The sequence below is a fragment of the Entelurus aequoreus genome, linkage group LG13 (assembly GCF_033978785.1).
Source record: "Entelurus aequoreus isolate RoL-2023_Sb linkage group LG13, RoL_Eaeq_v1.1, whole genome shotgun sequence".
NCBI lineage: Eukaryota > Metazoa > Chordata > Actinopteri > Syngnathiformes > Syngnathidae > Entelurus > Entelurus aequoreus.
This window is the reverse complement of record NC_084743.1, coordinates 65,691,055-65,715,545: the sequence shown is the minus strand read 5'-3', so window position 1 is coordinate 65,715,545 and position 24,491 is coordinate 65,691,055. Positions and strand designations below refer to the sequence as shown.

General features: G+C 38.2%; 1 protein-coding gene across 2 annotated transcripts in view; it reads right to left on the bottom strand.

The window, feature by feature from the left end:
* The window catches only part of porb (P450 (cytochrome) oxidoreductase b), a 65,454-nt gene that overhangs the window by 6,000 nt on the left and 34,963 nt on the right, over positions 1-24,491 (bottom strand). For both annotated transcript variants that reach the window (XM_062068179.1, XM_062068180.1), the window contains 11 exons: positions 20,437-20,565; positions 17,104-17,256; positions 13,477-13,601; positions 13,288-13,377; positions 13,027-13,125; positions 11,466-11,582; positions 11,245-11,363; positions 10,779-10,960; positions 7,456-7,605; positions 4,543-4,810; positions 567-712 (listed from right to left, as the gene is read on the bottom strand). In XM_062068179.1, the coding sequence (XP_061924163.1) occupies positions 567-712; positions 4,543-4,810; positions 7,456-7,605; positions 10,779-10,960; positions 11,245-11,363; positions 11,466-11,582; positions 13,027-13,125; positions 13,288-13,377; positions 13,477-13,601; positions 17,104-17,256; positions 20,437-20,565 (1,578 nt within the window). The remainder of the gene's footprint in view (positions 1-566; positions 713-4,542; positions 4,811-7,455; positions 7,606-10,778; positions 10,961-11,244; positions 11,364-11,465; positions 11,583-13,026; positions 13,126-13,287; positions 13,378-13,476; positions 13,602-17,103; positions 17,257-20,436; positions 20,566-24,491) is intronic.

Here is a 24,491-nt window from a genome sequence, read left to right as displayed (position 1 = left end):
GAGCCGATAATGAATTTCCTGCAATCAAATGACAGAGAAGCTGCACTGGTCACATGTTTTTTTTCTTAAAGTGATACACACATGGAGGCATTGAGGGGACACAGTATCATCCCTGTGTTTCATAATGCATCGATGCTTGAGTATCATTTGGCCTGTGGCTTTTTTAAGCATCAAGTGTGCCGCTTAGCCTTAAATGCTTTTAAATCTAAACTGAGAGCATTTGAAGGAGCCTCAGTTATATGTAACTGTTGTACGTGATGTCCATTCTGTCATTTTAATGTGTAATGTGAATGTAATTATGTGTGTACCTTTGCTGCCTCTTGGCCAGGACTCCCTTGAAAAAGAGCTTTTTAATCTCAATGGGATTTTTTTCGTGGTTAAATAAAGGTTAGATAAATAAATGAAAAAGTTTACCTAAACTTAATATTGATTTACTATTCTCCTCATAACTTTGCATGCAAGCCTGAGCACAAGTCAGGCTGCTACTATATCTCGTTAAAAGTCGAGTGAACTTTGGAGTAACGACTGGAAACTTTTATAGAGGTGAATGTGGTCTCAAACTTTACCTTATGTTCCTGGTCTCGGGAGAACGCAACATTCAACTGTGTTAAGACTTGATTCTTCTCAGCTTCCTCCATCTCCTCTTGGTAGATATAATCTTCATTTTTATGTCTGCAGCCGAAGAACATCACCGTCTCGCCGACTTCCTTTCCTGCATGCGGAGACAAAACATCGATATGCGTCACCATATTTGCTGCTGTTGATCTTTTTCACGCTTTTCAAATAGGGCAAAGGTTAATTTTGGCCATACATTTTTTTTCCACGCTTTGTACACTGCGGCTTATAAAACGGTGTGGTTGTTTTACGGCAGGGGTCACCAACCTTTTTGAAACCAAGAGCTGCTTCTTGGGTACTGATTAATGCGAAGGGCTACCAGTTTGATACACACTTAAATAAATGGCCAGAAGTAGCCAATTTGCTCAATTTACCTTTAACTCTATGTTATTATTAATAATTAATGATATTTATCTTTGTGGAAACACTGATCATCTTAATGATTTCTCACACTAAACATATATAGAAACACATAAATATCAATATGCAACACTTTATTTTTATATTTTCTCTAAGTGCACATTTTTCAAATTGAACATTTTTAAATGATCACTTCTAAGACAGTCTTGTGAAATCACAATATCCCATTTTAACTAGCTAGCCACTAACATTTTTTAACAAATCATGAATTACTTTGCACCATGTTTGTACAAATAATAACTCATTAAAAATACAAAAGTAAACTCTCAAATTTTTAAATAAATCATGCCACACTTTGAACTGGACACCAAATATGTTATCTGTTTCTTTGTCAGTTAGTGGGAAGCCTGGCATTGCATAGGTATATGTGTTTGAAAATCCTAAAATCATTTTTAAGGTTGTATTTTTTTCTCTAAAATTGTCTTTCTGAAAGTTATAAGAAGCAAAGTAAAAAAATAAATGAATTTATTTAAACAAGTGAAGACCAAGTCTTTAAAATATTTTCTTGGATTTTCAAATTCTATTTGAGTTTTGTCTCTCTTAGAATTAAAAATGTCGAGCAAAGCGAGACCAGCTTGCTAGTAAATAAATAACATTTAAAAAATAGAGGCAGCTCACTGGTAAGTGCTGCTATTTGAGCTATTTTTAGAACAGGCCAGCGGGCTACTCATCTGGTCCATACGGGCTACCTGGTGCCCGCGGGCACAGCGTTGGTGACCCCTGTTTTACGGAAACAAAAACAAGCAACAATACTGAAAAAGTGTGGTTTTTTTGTGCCATGGCGCCATCCTTTGGAGGAGTTTGCTCACTGCCGGTGCTGCAGTGCCCTTCTGTTTAGAGCCGGAAGTACAAGTGCCGTTTTTCTAGTCGCCCATAAGGTTTGTACTCGTATGGACGTTTGTAAGTTTTACAGCATAAAAAAAATATTTCTACTTACTAAACCACCTTATGTCTGAAGGACTGTTTGCATACATATTTGTACGTGCTATTGTAATGTAATCAAGCAAGCGTTGTTAGCATTAGCAAATATGCTAACACGTTTACGAGTGTCTGTGTTAGTATTTTCACTTTACAACGTCATTCTTTTTGTATTGTTCCAGTTTCACAAATTCCTCAGTAAAGTCACCAAAACGTCACCGTGGCATTATTGAGTCTGTTTAGCTGATTGGAGAGCTAGCTTCCGCAGCTAGCAGGTCCATGAAGATGACTTCTGTTTAGTTTGATCAGCCGTTTTACAGACACCGTTTGAAAACAATTAAAAGGTATGTAAATAAACATTTCCAAATATTTCTGTGTAAATAACTCCTTTCACAATGTATATATCTGCCGTTTACAATTTAGTTTGGATAATATAGGAAAAATATTTTTTTCTTCTAAATTTTATTGGGTGCGGCTTATGGCCTAGTGGTTAGAGTGTCCGCCCTGAGATCGGTAGGTTGTGAGTTGAAACCCCGGCTGAGTCATACCAAAGACTATAAAAATGGGACACATTACCTCCCTGCTTGGCACTCAGCATCAAGGGTTGGAATTGGGGGTTAAATCACCAAAAATTATTCCCGAGCGCAGCCACCGCTGCTGCTCACTGCTCCCCTCACCTCCCAGGGGGTGATCAAGGGTGATGGGTCAAATGCAGAGAATAATTTCGCCACACCTAGTGTGTGTTTGACAATCATTGGTATTTTAACTTTATATACCGATGTGGTCTATAGTACAGAAAATACGGTATACTCTGTCATCATATGTGTTGTAGTGCGCCAAGTGGGAGTCGTAAAGTAGACAAGATGGCGCAACTAAATTTGATTGTTGATACTGTTACGTGATTGGCTGGTTTTGCTAGCTTACCAGACCGCGAGTGGCTTTGTTCATGCAACCAACCATTCGTCATCCTTTCTGGTTTCTTCTGACCAAAAAATACGTATTTATCAAACCTTTTATCAAACGCATTTTATATTGCTATCTAGGGATGATGTTTGATAAGGAATTATCGAGTTCGAGCCTATTATCGAATCCTCTTATCGAACCGATTCCTTATCGATTCTCTTATCGAGTCCAGATAGGTTGTTGTATATGGAAAAAAACACACAATATTTGGTTTAACAAAAGCTCACTTTTATTATATAATAAAAAAATAAAATCTAATAAATAAATAAATATTGACTGTTACCCACCTAAAAAAATAAAATAAAATAAATAAATATTGACTGTTGTTACCCAAAGTATATTAAGTGGGATTTTTCAGAGAAACAAATATATACAGTAACACAAAAACAACCTGTCTCTGTGATCACTATAGGTGTATAAATAATAATATAGTGTTAAATAAAATCAGTCCCTTGGGCACAAAACTGAAAATAATACAGCTCTCCAAAAAGTGCACTTCTGCTGCTATTTGACATAACTGTTTGTTATGATGCTTTGACATTTTTGCACTTTATTTCTTTATTGAAAGAAAATTCTATGAAGAGAAAAGTTGTTTGCAAATGTGGTTACAATGCTAAAAAATGAAAAGTTAAAGCTAAAAAAAGAAATACCCTTTATTGAGTTAACATTATTTCTTTATAGGGGGAAAAATGTTATGAGCTAGAGAATATAACTACACTACCCAGCATGCAACGGGAGTTACGAGCATGCGCGGTAGCCCCGAAAAGTGTTGCATTGCCACGCTGTGAAAGTAAACATCAAGAACTTAGCCAACACGCCTCGTCTGCATTATTTATAATTAGACAGACAACACATCTACAGTGTGATTTTGTTTTGTTTACAAGGAAAGAAAAACAAAAGTTAAAAAAGGGAGATATGTTGTATATATATGTATGTGCTGCGGTTGTTTTAAGAACGTTGCGACAGCTGCCGTAAAGGAGGTGCGTTGCTAGCCTGGTTGCTATGTTTTCGGTTGGTCGTAAAAGTGTTCGTCCTGTGTTTTACCCTGCTAAAATCTCTCAGTAAAGATATTCGATGGATGATAGCTTTTGTTTTGAACTTTATTACACCTTGGAGCGCTTTTTCCCGTCCATTGTTTTCCTGCTTTCGCTATCTGCGCCTAATGACTGAGCTACGTGACGTCAATTCTTGTGATGTCCCACGGAGCATTTCTGGTCAGGGACGGGATTCGAATAAAGAATCAACTCTTTTCCTTTACTATAGTGGTCTCGATAACGGGTACCGGTTCTCAAAAAGGGATTCGAGTCCGAGGACTCGGTTCTTTTCTTATCAAACAACCGGGAAAACCGGTTTCGAGTATCATCCCTATTGCTATCTATTACATGTCTATCGCGATATACTGTATATTGTTATCATTTTATCCGCCCAGTTCTACCTTTTCCCTTGAAGTTCAGCCATCTTACTCTCGAGAACACTTTGTAGGTGAGCTCTGATCCCAATTCTGTGAATTTTTATACGCCGACTGTGACAAGCAACCACGTTCTCCCCTATCTCCTGCCTTTCTAACCGTGTGGAGAAAAGCGGTCGTAAAAGTACAAACAAAGCCACACGGGCCACTATAAATACCTTGCTGTTTGAGCCAGCCCCTTTCCTGGATGAAGCCCATGAAAGGAGCGATTCCTGTGCCAGGGCCTATCATGATCACTGGGACGCTGGCCTTGAAGGGCAGGCGGAACTGAGACTTGCGGATGTACATGGGAACGGTGGACTTGTGGCCATTGTCCGCCACCAGTTTGTTCTTCAGCCAATTAGTGGCCACTCCCTTGTTGATACGGTTTGTCTTGGTCTTATATTCCACCAACACGGCACAAATGTGGATGCTGTTAGGGTGAACCTGTGGAAGAGAGTTATACAGTGAATGTCTAAGTGCAAACTTTTCGAGGGTGTTTACAGCAAAAACAATGTGTTGATAACAAAGAACATAATTTGGTTGGTGAAGAGAAACTTAAGGCTGACACACACAAAGATTTTCTAAATCTTAGGCAATTTATCACTTACAGACAAAAAGATAAAAAATCAGGCATTTAGCCATTTTGATCTTTACGTGTATGGTGTGCTACGATCTTGTCAACTCAGTACACCACACTCATAATTAGAGATGTCCGATAATATCGGACTGCCGATATTATTGGCCGATAAATGCTTTAAAATGTAATATCGGAAATTATCGGTATCGGTTTCAAAAAGTATAATTTATGACTTTTTAAAACGCCACTGTACGGAGTAGTACACGGACATAGGGAGAAGTACAGAGCGCCATAAACCTTAAAGGCACTGCCTTTGTGTGCCGGCCCAATCACATAATATCTACGGCTTTTCACACACACAAGTGAATGCAAGGCATGCTTGGTCAACAGCCATACAGGTCACACTGACCGTATAAACAACTTTAACACTGTTACAATTACGCGGCACACTGTGAACCCACACCAAACAAGAATGACAAACACATTTCGGGAGAACATCCGCACCGTAACACAACATAAACACAACAGAACAAATACCTAGAACCCCTTGCAGCACTAACTCTTCCGGGACCCTAAAATATACACCCCCCCGCAATCCCCTATCCCCCCACCTCAACCCCGCCCACCTCAACCTCCTCATGCTCTCTCAGGGAGAGCATGTCCCAAATTCCAAGCTACTGTTTTGAGGCATGTTAAAAAAAATTATGCACTTTGTGACTTCAATAACAAATATGGCAGTGCCATGTCGGCATTTTTTTCCATAACTTGAGTTGATTTATTTTGGAAAACCTTGTTACATTGTTTAATGCATCCAGCGGGGCATCACAACAAAATTAGGCATAATAATGTGTTAATTCCACGACTGTATATATCGGTTGATATCGGAATATCGGATATCGGCAAAAACGCCATTATCGGACATCTCTACTCATAATGATTGCGTCCCACCACCATGCCTGGTGTGAGCAGAAATCTTGCGTGAATAAATGTGATATAATATTGAATAAGAAGATACTTAGCAACCACTATAGCAACGACTGAAACACACAAAAACAGGCGACATGGAAGAGAACATACAAGAAGAGAGAATGATGGCGGTCTTGGGACTGTTGATGACAGAAAAATCCCAAACTACCGAAAAAAAAGGCTAGAAAAAAAACCATGGAGACAGCGTGAACATGGGCTTTATAATCTACTGAGCAAGCTCGAGAGAGGTATTTTTAATTAAGGTAATGGCTGCTATTAGAGTAGTAGGCCTACTGCTACGGCGGTTAATTGTGTCACAGCAGTTTATGTATTATGTTGACGGATCGTTTTAGGACTGGGTAATATGGCCGAAAAATTAACTCTCGAAATGTTTTCAATATTTAAAGAAATCAATAAATACCAATAAGAGAGATAAATCAGAACAAGTTGTTCTTTTATTTGATCAAACACTAGCAGTTTGAAATGACACTACAGACACTACATCTTACTCTTAGCAACATTCAAATTTCTTGTGGAAAGCAATGCTTCTGTCTTGAATAAAATACTTTAGTTAACAAAAATGTAGCATTGTGCATTGCATGTAAATAAATACAATCCAACATTAGTGCTAACTTAATACTTCTGTCTAGTATAAAATAATTCTGTAAATAAAAATGTAGTATTGTACATTGTATGCAAATAAATAAACAATTAAAACATTAAGAGGACTATAGTTTTAGTAAGTGAATGAAATAAACACAGCCTTTTTCATTCAAACATCTTGGCGGTGTGCAGAGCGACTGCTTTAGTGTTTGCTCTCCACTATGCTCCTTTATCATCGTACATATCTGGTGTAAATAATTCCCCCACAGTAAGCCGCTTTTTAGCTGGAGTTTGATTGTTATTATGGTTTTATTCGCCTTGTAAAGAGTTACATTTGCAGGCATCGGTTCCAGATGCTGGAATAAGTTTGTTGTTCTGCTGCCTTTTTTAAGCAAACTTTGCAGCGTGCAGTCATTTGTTCCACGCCTGTTGCCGCAAAACCAAACTACTGCCATGTTTTGCTAGGTGTGTGAATCTCCGCTAAGGAAATATGAGGGAGGGTGAAAGCTACAGAAGCTCATGGAGCCAAAAAGTATGCCGCACGAAGAGGACAAAAAACATCAATTTAAAAAAAAAATTAAAAAATGTCTGCAGCAAAAAATTGAATTTATCGATAAAATCATTATGTCGCCCAGTTCTAGATTGTTTACACTAACTTCCTTGGTCCTCGCTCAGTCAGCTCGTTTCTTGATTGGTTACTTTCTGTATCACGTCACTATTCCTACTGTGATGACTCAGGAGGCACCACCCACAGACATTAAGAGTTTTGGTCATGAATATTGATCACGGTTAACCTTTACTATTATCGGCCCGACCTGCCGATTATCGGGCCAAATTCACTCCTAACACACATCAGACCACAGACGATCTTATAAATTATGAGACAATCTTTGGTCGGAAGGGGGAAAATCAGGACAAAATCAGTGTGTACTGTGTGCTTTACTTTGGAGGAAGAGGCTATGGAGTAATAACGGGCTTGGAGACGAGGCAGCAACTCGCACAGGTGGTCGATGGGCGGCCTTAAAGATGGCATGTCCTCCAGAATGGCAAGGATGTTTCTACAGGGCTCCAGAACCCAACTCTGGTAAAGCGCCTGAAAAGAAAAGAGCAAGAATAAGACAATCTCATAACACACACACACACACACCGCAGTGGTACCTTGACTTACCACTACCCCACCTTAAAGGTATTTTGAAATACAAGTTGGGTTCCTAATTAGGTCGGTCCAGGAAGACCGTTAAAATTCTGGTCTAATGATACTACTACTGGTATTCCTTTTATCCAGCTGACCGTCGACATTATGACACACTGTCACATTCAGTTCAAATGCCGCTAGCACGCATGGGTAGATGAATAATCACAAATAAGGAAGCAACGCCACACAAACGTTTTAACACAATATTTCCTCCTAGTCCCAAAAGTCCCGCACGTTAATAATAGTTTGTGTCAGTTTAACGTACGACTGCTGCTACGGCGCACTTCATCAAACCGACTGTCCTCATTTAGATATTTTTGAATTTCAAAACCAATTTAATATAAACTGTAACCCTTAAGGCTCTCCTCAATTTTGGTGAACGTTAAAAGGTCCAGGGACCCAAAAGGGGTCTAAGTCATTAAAGTGTTAAGATATATGTTGCATATTAATATTTTATTTACTTTCAATACTTAAATATTTATAGATCGTCTTCAGATTGTTGCCATTACGTTCTTAATTTAAAAAAAAAGAAAGTTTTATGCCTTTTTTATTCAAAGAAAACTTTTCCCCCAAAATTTTCTAAATGGAATATTTGATGTGAAGTAGTTGGAGCCTTGAATAGGTAATATTTCAAAACACCAATTCTTCCCATTCATTATTATTGTTTGAACAATGACGGGTAACACAAAAAGTCTGACTAAAAGGTCTGGGGGATCCAAAAGGCCCCTACTCATAAAAAGTGTTAAAACCTCAAATGCCAGTATATATTATTTTTACTTTGAACACTTAAATCTCATTTAAAAAATCTATTCCCACTTGGGCCGTACTAGTAAAATTCTGGCGTAATAACTTAAAAATACAATTACGATAACTGAAGATTGTTTTGTTTTACTTTGGCCCAAAATAGAACAAGCACATTCTGAAAAATGTACACATCACAAATAATCCTCTTGACAAAACACTTCAAGTGAGTGGAAAATTCTGAGGAAAAAAATTGGTGCAGTTGCAGATACACAATGAAAAACACAATGAACTTAAGACTTTGTCTCAGTGTATTTATCTGAGATTGAACAAAATAATAAAAACTCTTCTCTGTAACAGATACCTCCTTTGTCATTTCCACATATTAATCCTTTGCTAACTCAACAAACCATACAAACTGAGATAGAAACTATTCAAGAGGATTGAGTAGATCACACACTGTTCACCTTCTTTAAATTTCCACGGAAGCCAATCCTTTTCACAGAATATATCAAGATGCAATGTCTCATGCAGCATTTTAAGTGGGGTTACCATTTTTTTTTATTTTACTCTTGAAACGTGGCATCTTTTAGCTTTCACAAGTGCATCAATATCAGGTGTCACATCTGGTAGACAATTTCAGGATGTCCTTCAAGTGCTTGTGCGTGAGCCTTGAGCATAGTTTTCTTTTGTTGATGCTCATTACAGAAAAAACTTGGCTCAAAGATATGTGGTTTCCTATTCACTTCGATGAATACCTTAATATTCGAACTTCCCTACTAAATTTTAAAACTGCCATAAAATCATGGCTCAGCTCAACCTCCTGATCTGAACCAAAATTGATCCCCAGCAGCTCTTCGAAACATCAAACAGGTTTATATGTGGTTATAGTGTATATATATTTTCTCATTCTGTTTTGCACACTCTTGGACATAGTGTCATGTACACTACCGTTCAAAAGTTTGGGGTCACATTGAAATGTCCTTATTTTCAATAAAGATAACTTTAAACTAGTCTTAACTTTAAAGAAATACACTCTATACATTGCTAATGTGGTAAATGACTATTCTAGCTGCAAATGTCTGGTTTTTGGTGCAATATCTACATAGGTGTATAGAGGCCCATTTCCAGCAACTATCACTCCAGTGTTCTAATGGTACAATGTGTTTGCTCATTGGCTCAGAAGGCTAATTGATGATTAGAAAACCCTTGTGCAATCATGTTCACACATCTGAAAACAGTTCAGCTCGTTACAGAAGCTACAAAACTGACCTTCCTTTGAGCAGATTGAGTTTCTGGAGCATCACATTTGTGGGGTCAATTAAACGTTAAAAATGGCCAGAAAAAGAGAACTTTCATCTGAAACTCGACAGTCTATTCTTGTTCTTAGAAATGAAGGCTATTCCACAAAATTGTTTCGGTGACCCCAAACTTTTGAACGGTAGTGTACATAGTGTATATTACCCCCCCCCCCCATTTTTTGTATATATTGTTTTTCAAATCTCCTGACATGTATACTGTGTATATGTACATAATTCATCCATTTTTTTTACGTTATTTTTTTATATACATGTTACAGGTTATATATCTTTTATTATTGAATGTATCAAATGTGATGAATATTTAATGGACCACAATGGAAACAAGCCTTTTGGCTTTTTGTGCCATCCATTTGCCTTTTTAAAGTATTACATGGATTAAATTCTTTAAGTTGTCAATAAACTTCTCAATCAATCAATCAATCAATCAATCAATAGGAGGATGATTTTTTTTCTTGGAACACTCTGCGTCCACTTTGTCTTTTTTGACAGAGACATTTTGTGGAAATGTGTTCGAATCAGGTTTTATGTTGGGTCGAGGGGGAGGAGTCGAAGCCCCGCTTTACTGTGCACCTAACATAATTGATATTGCGGCATCCAGTGGACACATTGAGAACAGCAGTTTCTTTCATTTAAAAATGAAGCGTGGGATGCATGTTTGACATCCCTGGTTGAAATCAACTTCAGATCTATCCGTTGATTGTACGTTTTTTTTTTTTTTAACAAGAAAGGAACAAGCGGTAGAAAATAAATGGACAGTTTTAAAGTTAAAAACATGGCAGCTTTGTGTTGTTAGTGTCAATATTGCAACTTTTTCTCATAACATTGCTCCTGTGCACTCCTTTATTCCCCTTTTGTTTTTTTTAATAATAGAATTTTAAAAATTTGCCGCAGACCTTTCAAAATTAGCTGTGGGCCACAAATGACACCCCTGCACTACGAGATCATAGTCCTAATAGAGAATGTATTATCATTACTCTTTTAAAAAGCCCACCAATCCGAAGCACTGACCTTTCCTTGGGGTGATGAGGATGCCATCTTGCGCATGTTCTCCTGATCTTTGGGATCGGAAGCGTACTGTGCCATCTCATAAAGGACGTTGGTGCGAGGAGGGTGCGTGATGTCGAGGTAGTGAGTTAGAGCCACACGGTACGTGGTAGGGCAAGGGAACGGGTGCTTCTTATTGGACTCCTCTGAAAAATAAACATGTTTTGATACCTAGATTAGTGATAAAATACAAATCTGTATCAATTAACTAGGTCTCTCTTTTATAAAAACACATACAAGATCATCCCATATTTTGTGTGTAGCTGTCATAATGAAGCATTTAGTTTTTTAGCCATCAGCGTTGAATTGTAAAAGAGTATAAATACTTCAAAATCTAAGTAACATACAATAGCAGTAATTAGAGGGATTAATGATAAATGGGAGGGAGGAGCTGGCTGAGTTATAGTACTTTGCGCTTTTAATGCCATACCATCAAGGTTGTTCAGAGAGATAACCACATCAAGGTCTACTCCAAGGATCTGCCCCAACTTGTTCACCAACACTGCGTCATTTGTTGGGAAAACAGCCACGTGGTCTCCTGACTCGTATCTGTGAAAGCGCAATGTCACGAGTTAGACTTTGGTCGTTCGTGAGAAAAGACGTCACGCACTCAGTGTGTCATCTTTTATCAAGCTGTGAGCCAACACTCACCTGATCTTGGAGCCGGAAATATCAAGTTCAAGGTGCATCAGGTGCCTATCCCCGCCTTTGTTCAGTTTGCGGTTGACAGTGACCGGAGCCAAAAAGGGGTTCTTCGAATCATATGGCCTGTGAATGGGAGGGCATCACTTGAATGTAACAAAGTCAACACAGGGTGATTTAAAATAGTTCAAATAATGCATAATGTTCACTCCAAAAACTTTTCAACTGAAAAACATACATAATGTATGCAACTAGTAGACAACAGAGCAGACAATAAGGAAGCCTTTGGTTAAGTTTTGATCTATAACTATTATTTATTATTATTAATATTAGTAGAGATGTCCGATAATGGCTTTTTTGCCGATATCCGATATTGTCCATCTCTTAATTACCGATACCGATACTGATATATACAGTCGTGGAATTAACACATTATTATGTCTAATTTTGTTGTGATGCCCCGCTGGATGCATTAAACAATGTAACAAGGTTTTCCAAAATAAATCAACTCGAGTTATGGAAAAAAATGCCAACATGGCACTGCCATATTTTATTATTGAAGTCACAAAGTGCATTATTATTTTTAACTTGCCTCAAAACAGCAGCTTGGAATTTGGGACATGCTCTCCCTGAGAGAGCATGAGGAGGTTGAGGTGGGCGGGGTTGGGGGGCGGCGGCGCTTGGTAGGAGGTAGCGGGGGTGTATATTGCAGCGTCCCGGAAGAGTTAGTGCTGCAAGGGGTTCTGGGTATTTGTTCTGTTGTGTTTATGTTGTGTTACGGTGCGAATGTTCTCCCGAAATGTGTTTGTCATTCTTGTTTGGTGTGGGTTCACAGTGTGGCGCATATTTGCAAAAGTGTTAAAGTTGTTTATACGGCTACCCTCAGTGTGACCTGTATGGCTGTTGACCAAGTATGCCTTGCATTCACTTGTGTGTGTGAAAAGCCGTAGATATTATGTGATTGGGCCGGCACGCAAAGGCAGTGCCTTTAAGGTTTATTGGCGCTCTGTACTTCTCCCTACGTCTGTGTACACAGCAGCGTTTTAAAAAGTCAAACATTTTACTTTTGGAAACAGATATCGATAATTTTGAAACCGATACAGATAATTTCCAATATTACATTTTAAAGCATTTATCGGCCGATAATATCGGCAGTCCGATATTATCGGACATCTCTAATTATTAGTTGAGTTTATTATTATTATTCATAATGCTTTTACTGCCATCTTTTTTATTTTCCTGAGGGAACTCTCCTGTAGGAATCAATAAAGTACTATCTATCTATCTATCTAGTGTCTACTTTTAACTATGTGTGCTGTAAAATGAGTAAAACATTAATACAGTATTTATTTTCCAATTTTTGTTGAAATGCTGTGCTTTTTGAAGTTACAAGGAACACTTAAACATTAATAACAAATTTTAAAAAAAAGTTTATTCATTTGTCCATCCATTTTCTACCGTTTGTCCCTTTTGGGGTCACGAATGATATTAAAAAACAATTTGCCGGCATTTTAGGCTGCAACAATCCCAAAAAAAAAAGCCACACTCATTTTTTTGGCACAATACTTACGGCTTCTGGGCCTCAAAACTCTTCAGACGGCCAATCTCTCCGGTGAACACTTTGTTCATGTTCATGTCGGTGTGCTCCTTCAGCTCATATTGTCGTATGCTACTTGAGAAAACAGCGGTCAGTTAACTTGAAAGACAATAGTTTAGACAAGGCATCATGCACACAGCATCAGCAAAAGAGCTTGTTGTGTAACATTATGTAATCAAGTTAAGTTGAGGTATATTTCACATAGGAACCATGTAAATATTACTGTAAACAAACCTTGAGTCATCTCCTAAGGCTTCCACTCCAAAGTGCTCGCAGACAGCAGGCCAAAACTGCTCTCGCCATGAGACAAAATCCTCTTCCAAACTGAGAGACAACATTTAAAAAAAAAATTGTTCATCAATATTTATAAGTAACAACTACAAATATAATCATTTAGGTCTCACTAAACTTGTTTCCACCTACTTGCTGTCATCATCTCCCAAACCGAGGTCAAAGATGCGCTTGGCCCCAAGTTCTTCCAACCTTTTGTCGACATATTTCCCCATTGCGTTGTAGTGTTCATATGTCTTGTTGCCCAGAGAAAACACCTACATAAAGAAATGTAGACTTATTGGTTTACAATTCTAAGCAGTTTTCTTGCTATATCAAAAGAACAGTCCAATTAATTGTGAAGCACTTGTCTATAGCGATCTGCCCACAATACATTTGAATTACAATTGCAAAAAAATCAGCATCTCTGGTTCATTTTTTTTTAAAAAAGGCAGACGGGTGGAAGTTACCAGCAGAAATGTAACTTACGTGTACTGGGGACTATTAGAAGATAAAGGGTTAACTGGGTTTCTTGCTTTAATAATACAGTAAGTGTATTCACCCTCACTTTGACGCCTTACTTCCGTTATTGATTTTAATGAGCTCAGTAAAACAACAAAAAAGAATACAGAAACACAAGATTCAAAGCCTTTTCGTGCTGTACAATAGGAAATAGTGTAAAAGGGACCTATTAGGTAAAACCAGGCCTGGGCCGATATTCGATAAAATCAATTGACCTAACGATAAGTGAGAATGAAGACGGTAACTTTTCCAGCGTCGATAACCACCCTATACACGCGTTGTTATGGGTTACAAGAGCGGTCTTGTTTTTGCATCGGTTTCAGCAGCTGCGGGCAACATTTGTGCTACATGCACATAAACGGTAGTAATGATAACCACTGTAAAACTTGACGATTAGTATTACCGGATTACATTAAAATGATCGAAAAAGAGCATTATATTATCAAGCAAAGTTTGTTATCGATACAAGACTATGCAAAACCAAAATGTCTTACTTCTTTTTGTGTATTTGGGATCTGCATAAGTCACAAAAAATTTAAATTAACCCACGGAGGCATGGCGAAGATATTTATAAAATAATCTCGCCGTCCTTTATATTTCCGCGAAACGAGCAGTTTGGAATTTGGCCAATTTGTGACTTTTTCGCCAGTGTGACGTCAGCGGTTATTTTCAAACATGGTAGAAACTAAACTAAAGTGCTTTGCCCGAGTTAGCCATTGTAGTTCGACGTTGTAGTTAGAGATGTCCGATATTGGCTTTTTTGCCGATATCCGATATTCCGATATTGTCCAACTCTTAATTACCGATTCCGATATCAACCGATACCGATATATACAGTCGTGGAATTAACACATTATTATGCCTAATTTTGTTGTGATGCCCCGCTGGATGCATTAAACAATGTAACAAGGTTTTCCAAAATAAATCAACTCAAGTTATGGAAAAAAATGCCAACATGGCACTGCCATATTTATTATTGAAGTCACAAAGTGCATTATTTTTTTTTTTTAACATGCCTCAAAACAGCAGCTTGGAATTTGTGACATGCTCTCCCTGAGAGAGCATGAGGAGGTTGAGGTGGACGGGTTAGGGGGTAGCGGGGGGTGTATATTGTACCGTCCCGGAAGAGTTAGTGCTGCAAGGGGTTCTGGGTATTTGTTCTGTTGTGTTTATGTTGTGTTACGGTGCGGATGTTCTCCCGAAATGTGTTTGTCATTCTTGTTTGGTGTGGGTTCACAGTGTGGCGCATATTCGTAACAGTGTTAAAGTTGTTTATACGGCTACCCTCAGTGTGACCTGTATGGCTGTTGACCAAGTATGCCTTGCATTCACTTGTGTGTGTGAAAAGCTGTAGATATTATGTGATTGGGGCGGCACGCAAAGGCAGCGTCTTTAAGGTTTATTGGCGCTCTGTACTTCTCCCCACGTCCATGTACCACTCCGTACAGCGGCGTTTAAAAAGTCATAAATTTTACTTTTTGGAACAGATACCGATAATTTCCGATATCACATTTTAAAGCATTTATCGGCCGATAACATCGGCAGTCCGATATTATCGGACATCTGTAGTTGTAGTTAATAACCTCCTTCTTTTTCTCCATTGTTGTGGGGCAGACTGGCTCGTCCATGCACATGAATCCTGCGCTGTTGCCACTTTTAATACAAAGTAGCGTATAGTTCGAACTTACAGTGGATACGGAAAGTATTCAGACCCCCTTACATTTTTTACTCTGTTTCATTGCAGCCATTTACTAAAATCAAAAAAGGTTATTTTATTTCTTATTAATGTACACTCAGCACTTAATCTTGACAAAAAGAAAAGGAATGCAGAATTTTTTGCAAATGTATTAAAAAAAACCAACCTCAAAAATAACATGTACACTACCGTTCAAAAGTTTGGGGTCACATTGAGATGTCCTTATTTTTGAAGGAAAAGCACTGTACTTTTCAATGAAGATAACTTTAAACTAGTCTTAACTTCAAAGAAATACACTCTATACATTGCTAATGTGGTAAATGACTATTCTAGCTGCAAATGTCTGGTTTTTGGTGCAATATCTACATAGGTGTATAGAGGCCCATTTCCAGCAACTATCACTCCAGTGTTCTAATGGTACAATGTGTTTGCTCATTGGCTCAGAAGGCTAATTGATGATTAGAAAACCCTTGTGCAATCATGTTCACACATCTGAAAACAGTTTAGCTCGTTACAGAAGCTACAAAACTGACCTTCCTTTGAGCAGATTGAGTTTCTGGAGCATCACATTTGTGGGGTCAATTAAACACTCAAAATGGCCAGAAAAAGAGAACTTTCGTCTGAAACTCGACAGTCTATTCTTGTTCTTAGAAATGAAGGCTATTCCACAAAATTGTTTGGGTGACCCCAAACTTTTGAACGGTAGTGTACATAAGTACATCTTAGTCTAGTCAGGGAGGTGACCAAGAACCCGAATCACTCAGTCAGAGCTACAGCATTTCTCTGTGGAGAGAAGAGAAACTCCCATGCACCCTCAAGGACTCTGCCGAGACTGTCGAAGTGGAGGCACGTAAATAAAACCACTCACAAAAAGCTGCGTCCTGAAGAGACAGTCAGAAAGCAGCTAGAAGATAGTTTGTAAAACATAATCTATGCAAAATGTTGACCAAAGAACCACCATTACATGTTATGTAGACCACAAAAAAGTGTTTTAAATGTAGAAACAAATCATAATATGATGCATTTAGGTGCATAAAAGTAACTGATTAAAGTGCCACAAAGTTATCAAAAATAAAGAATTCAATTGCGAATTTGGGCGATAAGATGTTACATACAGTCTCAAGCCAAATGCGGAAAAGGTTTCAAAATTTACTGTGACTTGCTATTCAAAAACATACAGTATATACAAATCACTGCTGCGGTGGACTGACTATAAATCAACTGCATCCCTCCCAATGGGATAAAATTATCTGTTAGTAGGAAATGGTTTGAATTTTTTAAGAACTTGTGCAGAGAACGAGAGAGAGACAGAGGGTAGAAACATTCACTCGCATCAACAGAGTTGGGCAATCCTTTGTGCCACTGAACGAACCCTTTGACCCTCATGTTCTTCATTGTGGTGCGTGACCACACACACAAACCAAAACCTCCAACTACTTAATGGAACACCTAAATTGAACGGCTGTTTCATTATCCTTCAGAGCTACCTGTTCCTTTCTGACTAGATAGCTATTAAATGATTTAAAATATCCACACTAAAAAGGGAAAAACTAAAAACTGACCGTGTAGTTGAGTCCAGAGAGGTCTTCATCATCATTTTCCTGTAGCCAGTCATTGAAATCCTGGGCGTTATCTGTCGGATCTCCCTCTCCGTAGGTGGCCATGCAGAATATGGCTAGTGAGTTTTTGATCTCAGCTAGACGGGACAGTTCACCCTGAAGAAAAATGACGTGACTAACAAATGCATATAACATTTCAAAGAATCTGGATAAGGTTGATGGAGTTCATTGCGGTGTATGGATTTAAAATGATGTCACTGATTTGCACGTGCGCTACATACCGAAAGTCCTCCATCTAGGTACGGGTTCCGTTTCAAAGTTGAATTTTAGTGTACTTCGGAACTTACACTGAATACGTAGACCCTCACGCCGCTTGGTTATTACTGTTTATTTTATAGGAGCAGATCCTTTTGTGTTTTTAAAGGATACCATCTTTATCCTTGATGAACAGTCTGGCCTCGTCCTGACGGACCACATTGAATGACGTTACGGGCCACATTAGATAACATGACAGACCATATCAAATGACGTGGCGGACCACGTTGAACAACCTAGGGGGGCCACATTGAATGATGTGGCCAACCACATTAAATGACATGTAAGGCTACATTAAAAGATGTGGCGGGCAATATACAAAGGATGTGGCGGGGCAGATCCGACCGCCAGGGCCTTAAATTTCACACGTGATTTAAAAAAAAAAAGTAACGTGTCCCTGCAATAAAACTAAACTGAATTCAATTTGAGTTTTTAATCTCTCAATTACACAAACATGCTTCTAACTCCAACGGACTATTTCCATATCAATATTTTTAGCAACTTTGTTTCAAATGATTCACAGACACGTCATGAGGTACTACAAGCTCACTGAGCTACCGCTTATGTTTATTAGGTTTTTACGGTATTCTGCTCATAATAAAGTTTCTTGTTTACGTTTTTTCGACACTTCCGCACACCCACTGGAATCTCTACACCAGGGGTGCCCATTACGTCGATCGCGAGCTACCGGTCGACCGCGGAGGGTGTGTCAGTCGATCGCCAGCCAGGCATTAAAAAAATAGTCCTAAAAATGAGCTATCATAAATCTTCACTATGACGTCACTTTCGTCACTTGATTGACATTCACGGCACCGAGGGTCTTGTGAGATGACGCTGGCTGCTGCCAGCTCATTATTAAGAAAAAAATTCCGACAGGGAGGCGAGAAACACTTTTTATTTCAACAGACTGTGGCGCCGTACCGGTCGTCAAAACTCCAAAGACCGACTGCACAGTTGCACAATAAAAGCTCTGCTTCATCCTGCCTGCGCTAACAAAATAAGAGTCTCAGAAAGCTGGCGTGCACAAGCTAGCAAGCTACGGAGTTTGCCGCCAATGTATTTCTTGTAAAGTGTATAAAAAGGAGTACGGAAGCTGAACAAATAAGATGCCAAAAACCAACCACTTTCATGTGGTATTGGACAGAAAGGAGGACTTTTTTTTCCCTCCATTTGAAAATGCGGACGTTATCAGCACTACTGTCTGATTCCAATCAATGCAAGTCATCAGAATCAGGTAATACACCAACTTATATTCTTGTCTTCATGAAAGAAAGGAATTTATGTGTTAAACATGCTTGTATTATCACTAAACACCTTTTACTCATTAACAATATTAACTATATGTGTTAAACATGCTTGCATTATCTTTAAACACCTTTAACTTGTTAACAATATTAACTATATGTGTTAAACATGCTTGCATTATCTTTAAACACCTTTAACCTTTTAAAAATATTAACTATATGTGTTAAACATGCTTGCATTATCTTTAAACACCTTTAACTTGTTAACAATATTAACTATATGTATTAAACATTCTTGTATTATCATTAAACACCTTTAATTTATTAACAATATTAACTATCACACTTGCCAACCTTGAGACCACCAATATAGGGAAGTGGGGGGGGGGGGCGTGGTTAGGGGCGTGGTTAAGAGGAGAGTATATTTACAGCTAGAATTCACCAACTCAAGTATTTCATGTATATATATATGTATATATATACAGTATATATATATATATATATATATATATATATATACATATATATATACATATATATACACATATATATATATATATATTTTATTATATATATAAATAAAATAAATACTTGAATTTTAGTGTTCATTTATTTACACATATACACACACACACACACACACACACACACACACACACACACACACACACACACACACACACACACACACACACACACACACACACACACACACACACACACACACACACACACACACACACACACACACACACACACACACACACACACAACACTCATCTACTCATTGTTGTACTTGAAAGTACAATGCTTTGTTAAGGGTTGAATTGTCCATCCTCTTTCTATTCTCTGTCACTATTTTTCTAACCATGCTGAACACCCTCTCTGATGATGCATTGCTGTGTGGCACGCACAAAAGTGCTTTCATCAAATGCACGAGAGTGTGGAATCTTCCATCTCTCCCTAGCATGGCCCAAAACCGGTCAATCCTTGCTTCCTGGGGAAGATCTTCCCTGGCAAGCAATTGGTACTCCAGTACTTGTACCCGGAGGCTGGTCAGGTCCAATCGCAGCTGCGGCAGACTTTTTTTTTGGGGGGCGTGGCCTCCAGCTCCGGCTGAATACCGGGAGTTTGTCGGGAGAAAATCTCTGTCGGGAGGTTTTCGGGAGATGCGCTGAATATCGGGATTCTCCCGCTAAAAACGGGAGGGTTGGCAAGTATGTTAACTATATGTGTTAAACATGCTTGCATTATCATTAAACACCTTTAACTTGTTAACAAAAACATATCTTTCATAAATAAGTAAATATAAATTATATATAGCTATGAATGAGGTAGATCCCCACGACTTGATCAATAGAAAAGTAGCTCGCCTGCAGAAAAAGTGTGGGCACCCCTGCTCTACACCTTTCTCTGCGCCGTATGTTTGAGAATGAGGACCCTGCTAAAGACCTCGACTTTTGATTGGCTTTGCCTCTAACTTGTGCGTGGTTTGCGTAACCAATCAAATGGCGATGTGGGCGGGACAATGCTACAGCCAGGGAGAAGCGGCTGCATCTGAGCCAAAATAACCAGTTTTAAAATGGGCCCATTGGATTAAAAAAAGCAGACGCTCTTTTGATGATTGTTGGATTTAAAAGGATAATAATGGTGACAATAGAGGTAAATATTACCATTAATTAATTCAAGCAGATACCAAAAAAACAAAAAACAAACACCAATGCAGATATTTGGTCGGTCCCTGGAGGTTTGTATGTTGTTTGGTAATATAACATACCATTTCGTATTCCTCTGGGTCAGCAGCCATTCCTTTCATGCCGTAGCGTTGAGCATCTTTAGACAATCTGTTGGCGAATTCCTCTGCTGTGCCCGTCTGAGAGCCATAGAACACAATGATGTTCTTGCCCTAGGGGATGGGACAATGGACAGAAATAACAATAAGAGGGTAATCGAAATATACAGTCACGAGTAGGGATGTCCGATAATGGCTTTTTTGCCGATATCCGATATTCCGATATTGTCCAACTCTTAATTACCGATACCGATATCAACCGATACCGATATATACAGTCGTGGAATTAACACATTATTATGCCTAATTTGGACAACCAGGTATGGTGAAGATAAGGTCCTTTTAAAACAAATGTATAAAATAAAATAAGATAAATAAATTAAAAACATTTTCTTGAATAAAAAAGAAAGTAAAACAATATAAAAACAGTTACACAGAAACTAGTAATTAATGAAAATGAGTAAAATTAACTGTTAAAGGTTAGTACTATTAGTGGACTAGCAGCACTCATAATAATGTGTGCTTACGGACTGTATCCCTTGCAGACTGTATTGATATATAATGTAGGAACTAGAATATTAGTAACAGAAAGAAACAACCCTTTTGTGTGAATGAGTATGAATGAGTGTAAATGGGGGAGGGAGTTTTTTTGGTTTGGTGCACTAATTGTAAGTGTATCTTGTGTTTTTTATGTTGATTTAATAAAAAACCATTAAAAAAAAACCGATACCGATAATAAAAAACCAGATACCGATAATTTCCGATATTACATTTTAAAGCATTTATCGGCCGATAATATCTAGTCACGAGTTAACATACTCTGGGCAAGGATGTCCTATTAATTGTGGGCCTTTCAAAGGATTTGATGGGGACACCTCCAGTTGATATCCCACCATAATGATCACAGAAGCTTGTCGACGGCCACAAAAAGTGTTTTTGACGTGACATTTGACCAATTGAAGTGTTGTATGTGTAATTTGACCCTGTCAAAAGGAGTTCAAACTAGTGCATGCAATGTTTGGTAAGATATTAATTCCTATTATGAGTGCATGCTAAATTGTGTATGCAATCTGACGAAAGAAAGGTTTTAAAATTAGGGCTGTTCAGATCAATGTTTTATATTATCCACAAGTGAGATCAGCCAATACCGATCGTGTGTATTAAGTCAACTGTAATTTTTTCCATTTTTTTATGGTCAGAGCTATTGCCAATTCAACAATATTCAAACTAGTTCCTTATTCTATTTTATTACATGCAATTCTTTGAGCATAGCAAAGTCAATAGTCCACAGTAACTAAACAATAGCAAAAACTATTATCTACTATTCATTTAAATCCTTAGTTTTTTTTCCCTCAAAGTCCTCCTTTGTCTAAGAAATGATTCCCTGAGTTTGTAAACATCAACAAAAACAACAAAAAAATCTACCTAATACCTCTAATATCGCTCATATACTGATACTACCCTTGGTATAGACACCATCGATTTCTCCTAGCTTGCTCTCATGAGTTAAATGTTCAGCCTAATCTTCCAGTGATAATGATATGTGATATTTAAGTTATTAAGAAATGCAGTTTATTTTCTTTAATGGAGGTGATTATTATTAGATTAGGGAAGCCGCACCACACTGTGTATGGAGACACATAATTAACAGCTAGCCGCTTGTCAGAAATAAATGTGTCAGCCAGAGGGGATGTGGGTTTGTGATCGGCATTAACGGGCAATAATTGACAATGGCGATTCTATCGTTTTTCATGAAAATCAACAGATAGGCACATCCCATCCCAACCTAAAATTAAATAACTAAAAACGTATAATGTACAAGAAAAAATATGTTTACCCTTGGGGAGATCTGGGACCTTTTTGGGTCTTTTTATTGCCTTTGAAGATGACATCATGCAACAGAAGGTTCATTTTAAAGGTTAGCAGGATGAAATTAATCTCAGAATTTGCATTGTCCGTCCTTTACTAAGTTATTTTTAGCACAAGCTATTGAATTAGTATACATTGGAGTTCCCCGGGATCCTATTGTCCCCCATTGACTCCCTTTTATAATGGCCATTTTTCGATATACTGTAAACCTGTTTTTTATTATGCTTTTTCCATGAAAACCAAATGAATCGAAACATTTTCCTTTGAAATACGTGCAAATCCTATCGGTGGTGTAATTTGACCCCTCAACCTTGAGGTACCACCAGAGAACCACAAAGTACCATAATTTATAGCAGACATGTGGTAGTTGCTTGGAATCTACCAACAACTTACATGTAGTAAAAACAATGTTGGTGAGTTGGTCGTGGCATAAGAGTTAAATAGATGTGGTTAAGTAAAAATGTTGCGCGTGCGGGCACGAATAATGCATAGTTTTTGTTTTTGCCATAAAACAAACAAAAGAAACCTAAAAAACTTGATATATGGATGGATAGCTTTAAAGTTGATCTAGAGATTTAGGCATTGAAACCCTTTTGGGCCCCCGGGACCTATAACAGTACCGCATTTGGGGGATCTGTAAGGGTTATTATAAATATGGTAGCTTTTTATAGTAGTTGGGTGAAAAAAAGTCACATGCTGACAGAAAACTGGTGAACAATTTTAAAATCCACTACACAGACCAACAGAGTCATGACAAAAAAAGAAGTCGGGTAAAACGTTATTTTCCACTTTCGTCATTGTGTCTGAACAATTAGTGGCCCAAAAAAAAATCCCATTATCCCAAACCACACCAATTTTAACCACATTCTCTCATCTTACTCCAAAATATGAAGTAAGCGCGGTTGTACCAGCAGGGAGTCTGTCTCTTGCTCTGTTCAGCACTGAAGTTGACATGTGTTCTGAGTCTTACTGGTCACAAGAGCCGTTATTTTGAGTGTGAATACACCACACTTCTAGCGCATATAACCACATGATGACGCACACCGAGCAGACGCTACATTAGGTACACCACAATTAAAGGAAACCCAACACAAGCACCACGTTCTACGTCGCCTTTACAAAGATAGTCACTCATAAAATTATCAATCACACAACATGTTCATTATTATTGTGGCTTCTCGTCTGTAGCTTAAAGGGTAAGAAAGACTTTGGGCCAATAGGCAAATTACAGACCCGGCTTAATACCTCAAGCGTCTCAAGTTCCTTGAGCAAATTTACATAAGCAGACTGTCCCTCAAACTACTTTTTCTGTACCGCTTATTCTCATTAGGGTCATGGGTAAGCTGGAGCCTACCCGAGCTGACTTCGGGCGAGAGGCGGGGTACACTCTATACTGGTCTATACTGGGTAATACACAAGACAATAACCTGGATGTGTTCTCATTTAGTTTCAGTTTTCATTTTGGTGTCTTACTTGGGGCTATGCTGTACACTGCTAAGGAAGCGGACTAGCACTTTATCCACTTTGTTTTCTTGAACCTATGATGACCCTTTAAGTTTAGTGGTTTCTCAAACTTTTTACACCAAGTACCACCTCAGAAAAAAACTTGGCTCTCCCACAACCACCATAAAGACGAAAATTAAAATACAGTATTGTTGTAGTTCTAAGTATTCATTAAAAACAAGTAAAAAAAACAAGTATATTTAATAGATAACGATAAATGCTTTAAAATGTAATATCGTAAATTATCGGTATCGGTTTCAAAAAGTAAAATGTATTACTTTATAAAACGCCGCTGTACGGAGTGGTACACGGACGTAGGGAGAAGTAGAAAGTACTTTATTGATCCCTGGGGGAAACTCAGCACCACAGTTCGCTCACAATAGACAGTAATAATAATAAATACTATAATATATAAATTATATATATAATATATAAATAATTTAAATATATTCTACATTTAAGTGCAGTCAAGGAACATTGCGTGCCGGCCCAGTCACATAATATCTATGGCTTTTCACACACACCAGTGAATGCAACGCATACTTGGTCAACAGCCATACAGGTCACACTGAGGGTGGCCTTATAAACAACTTTAACACTGTGACAAATATGCGCCACACTGTGAACCCACACCAAACAAGACCGACAAACACATTTCGGGAGAACAT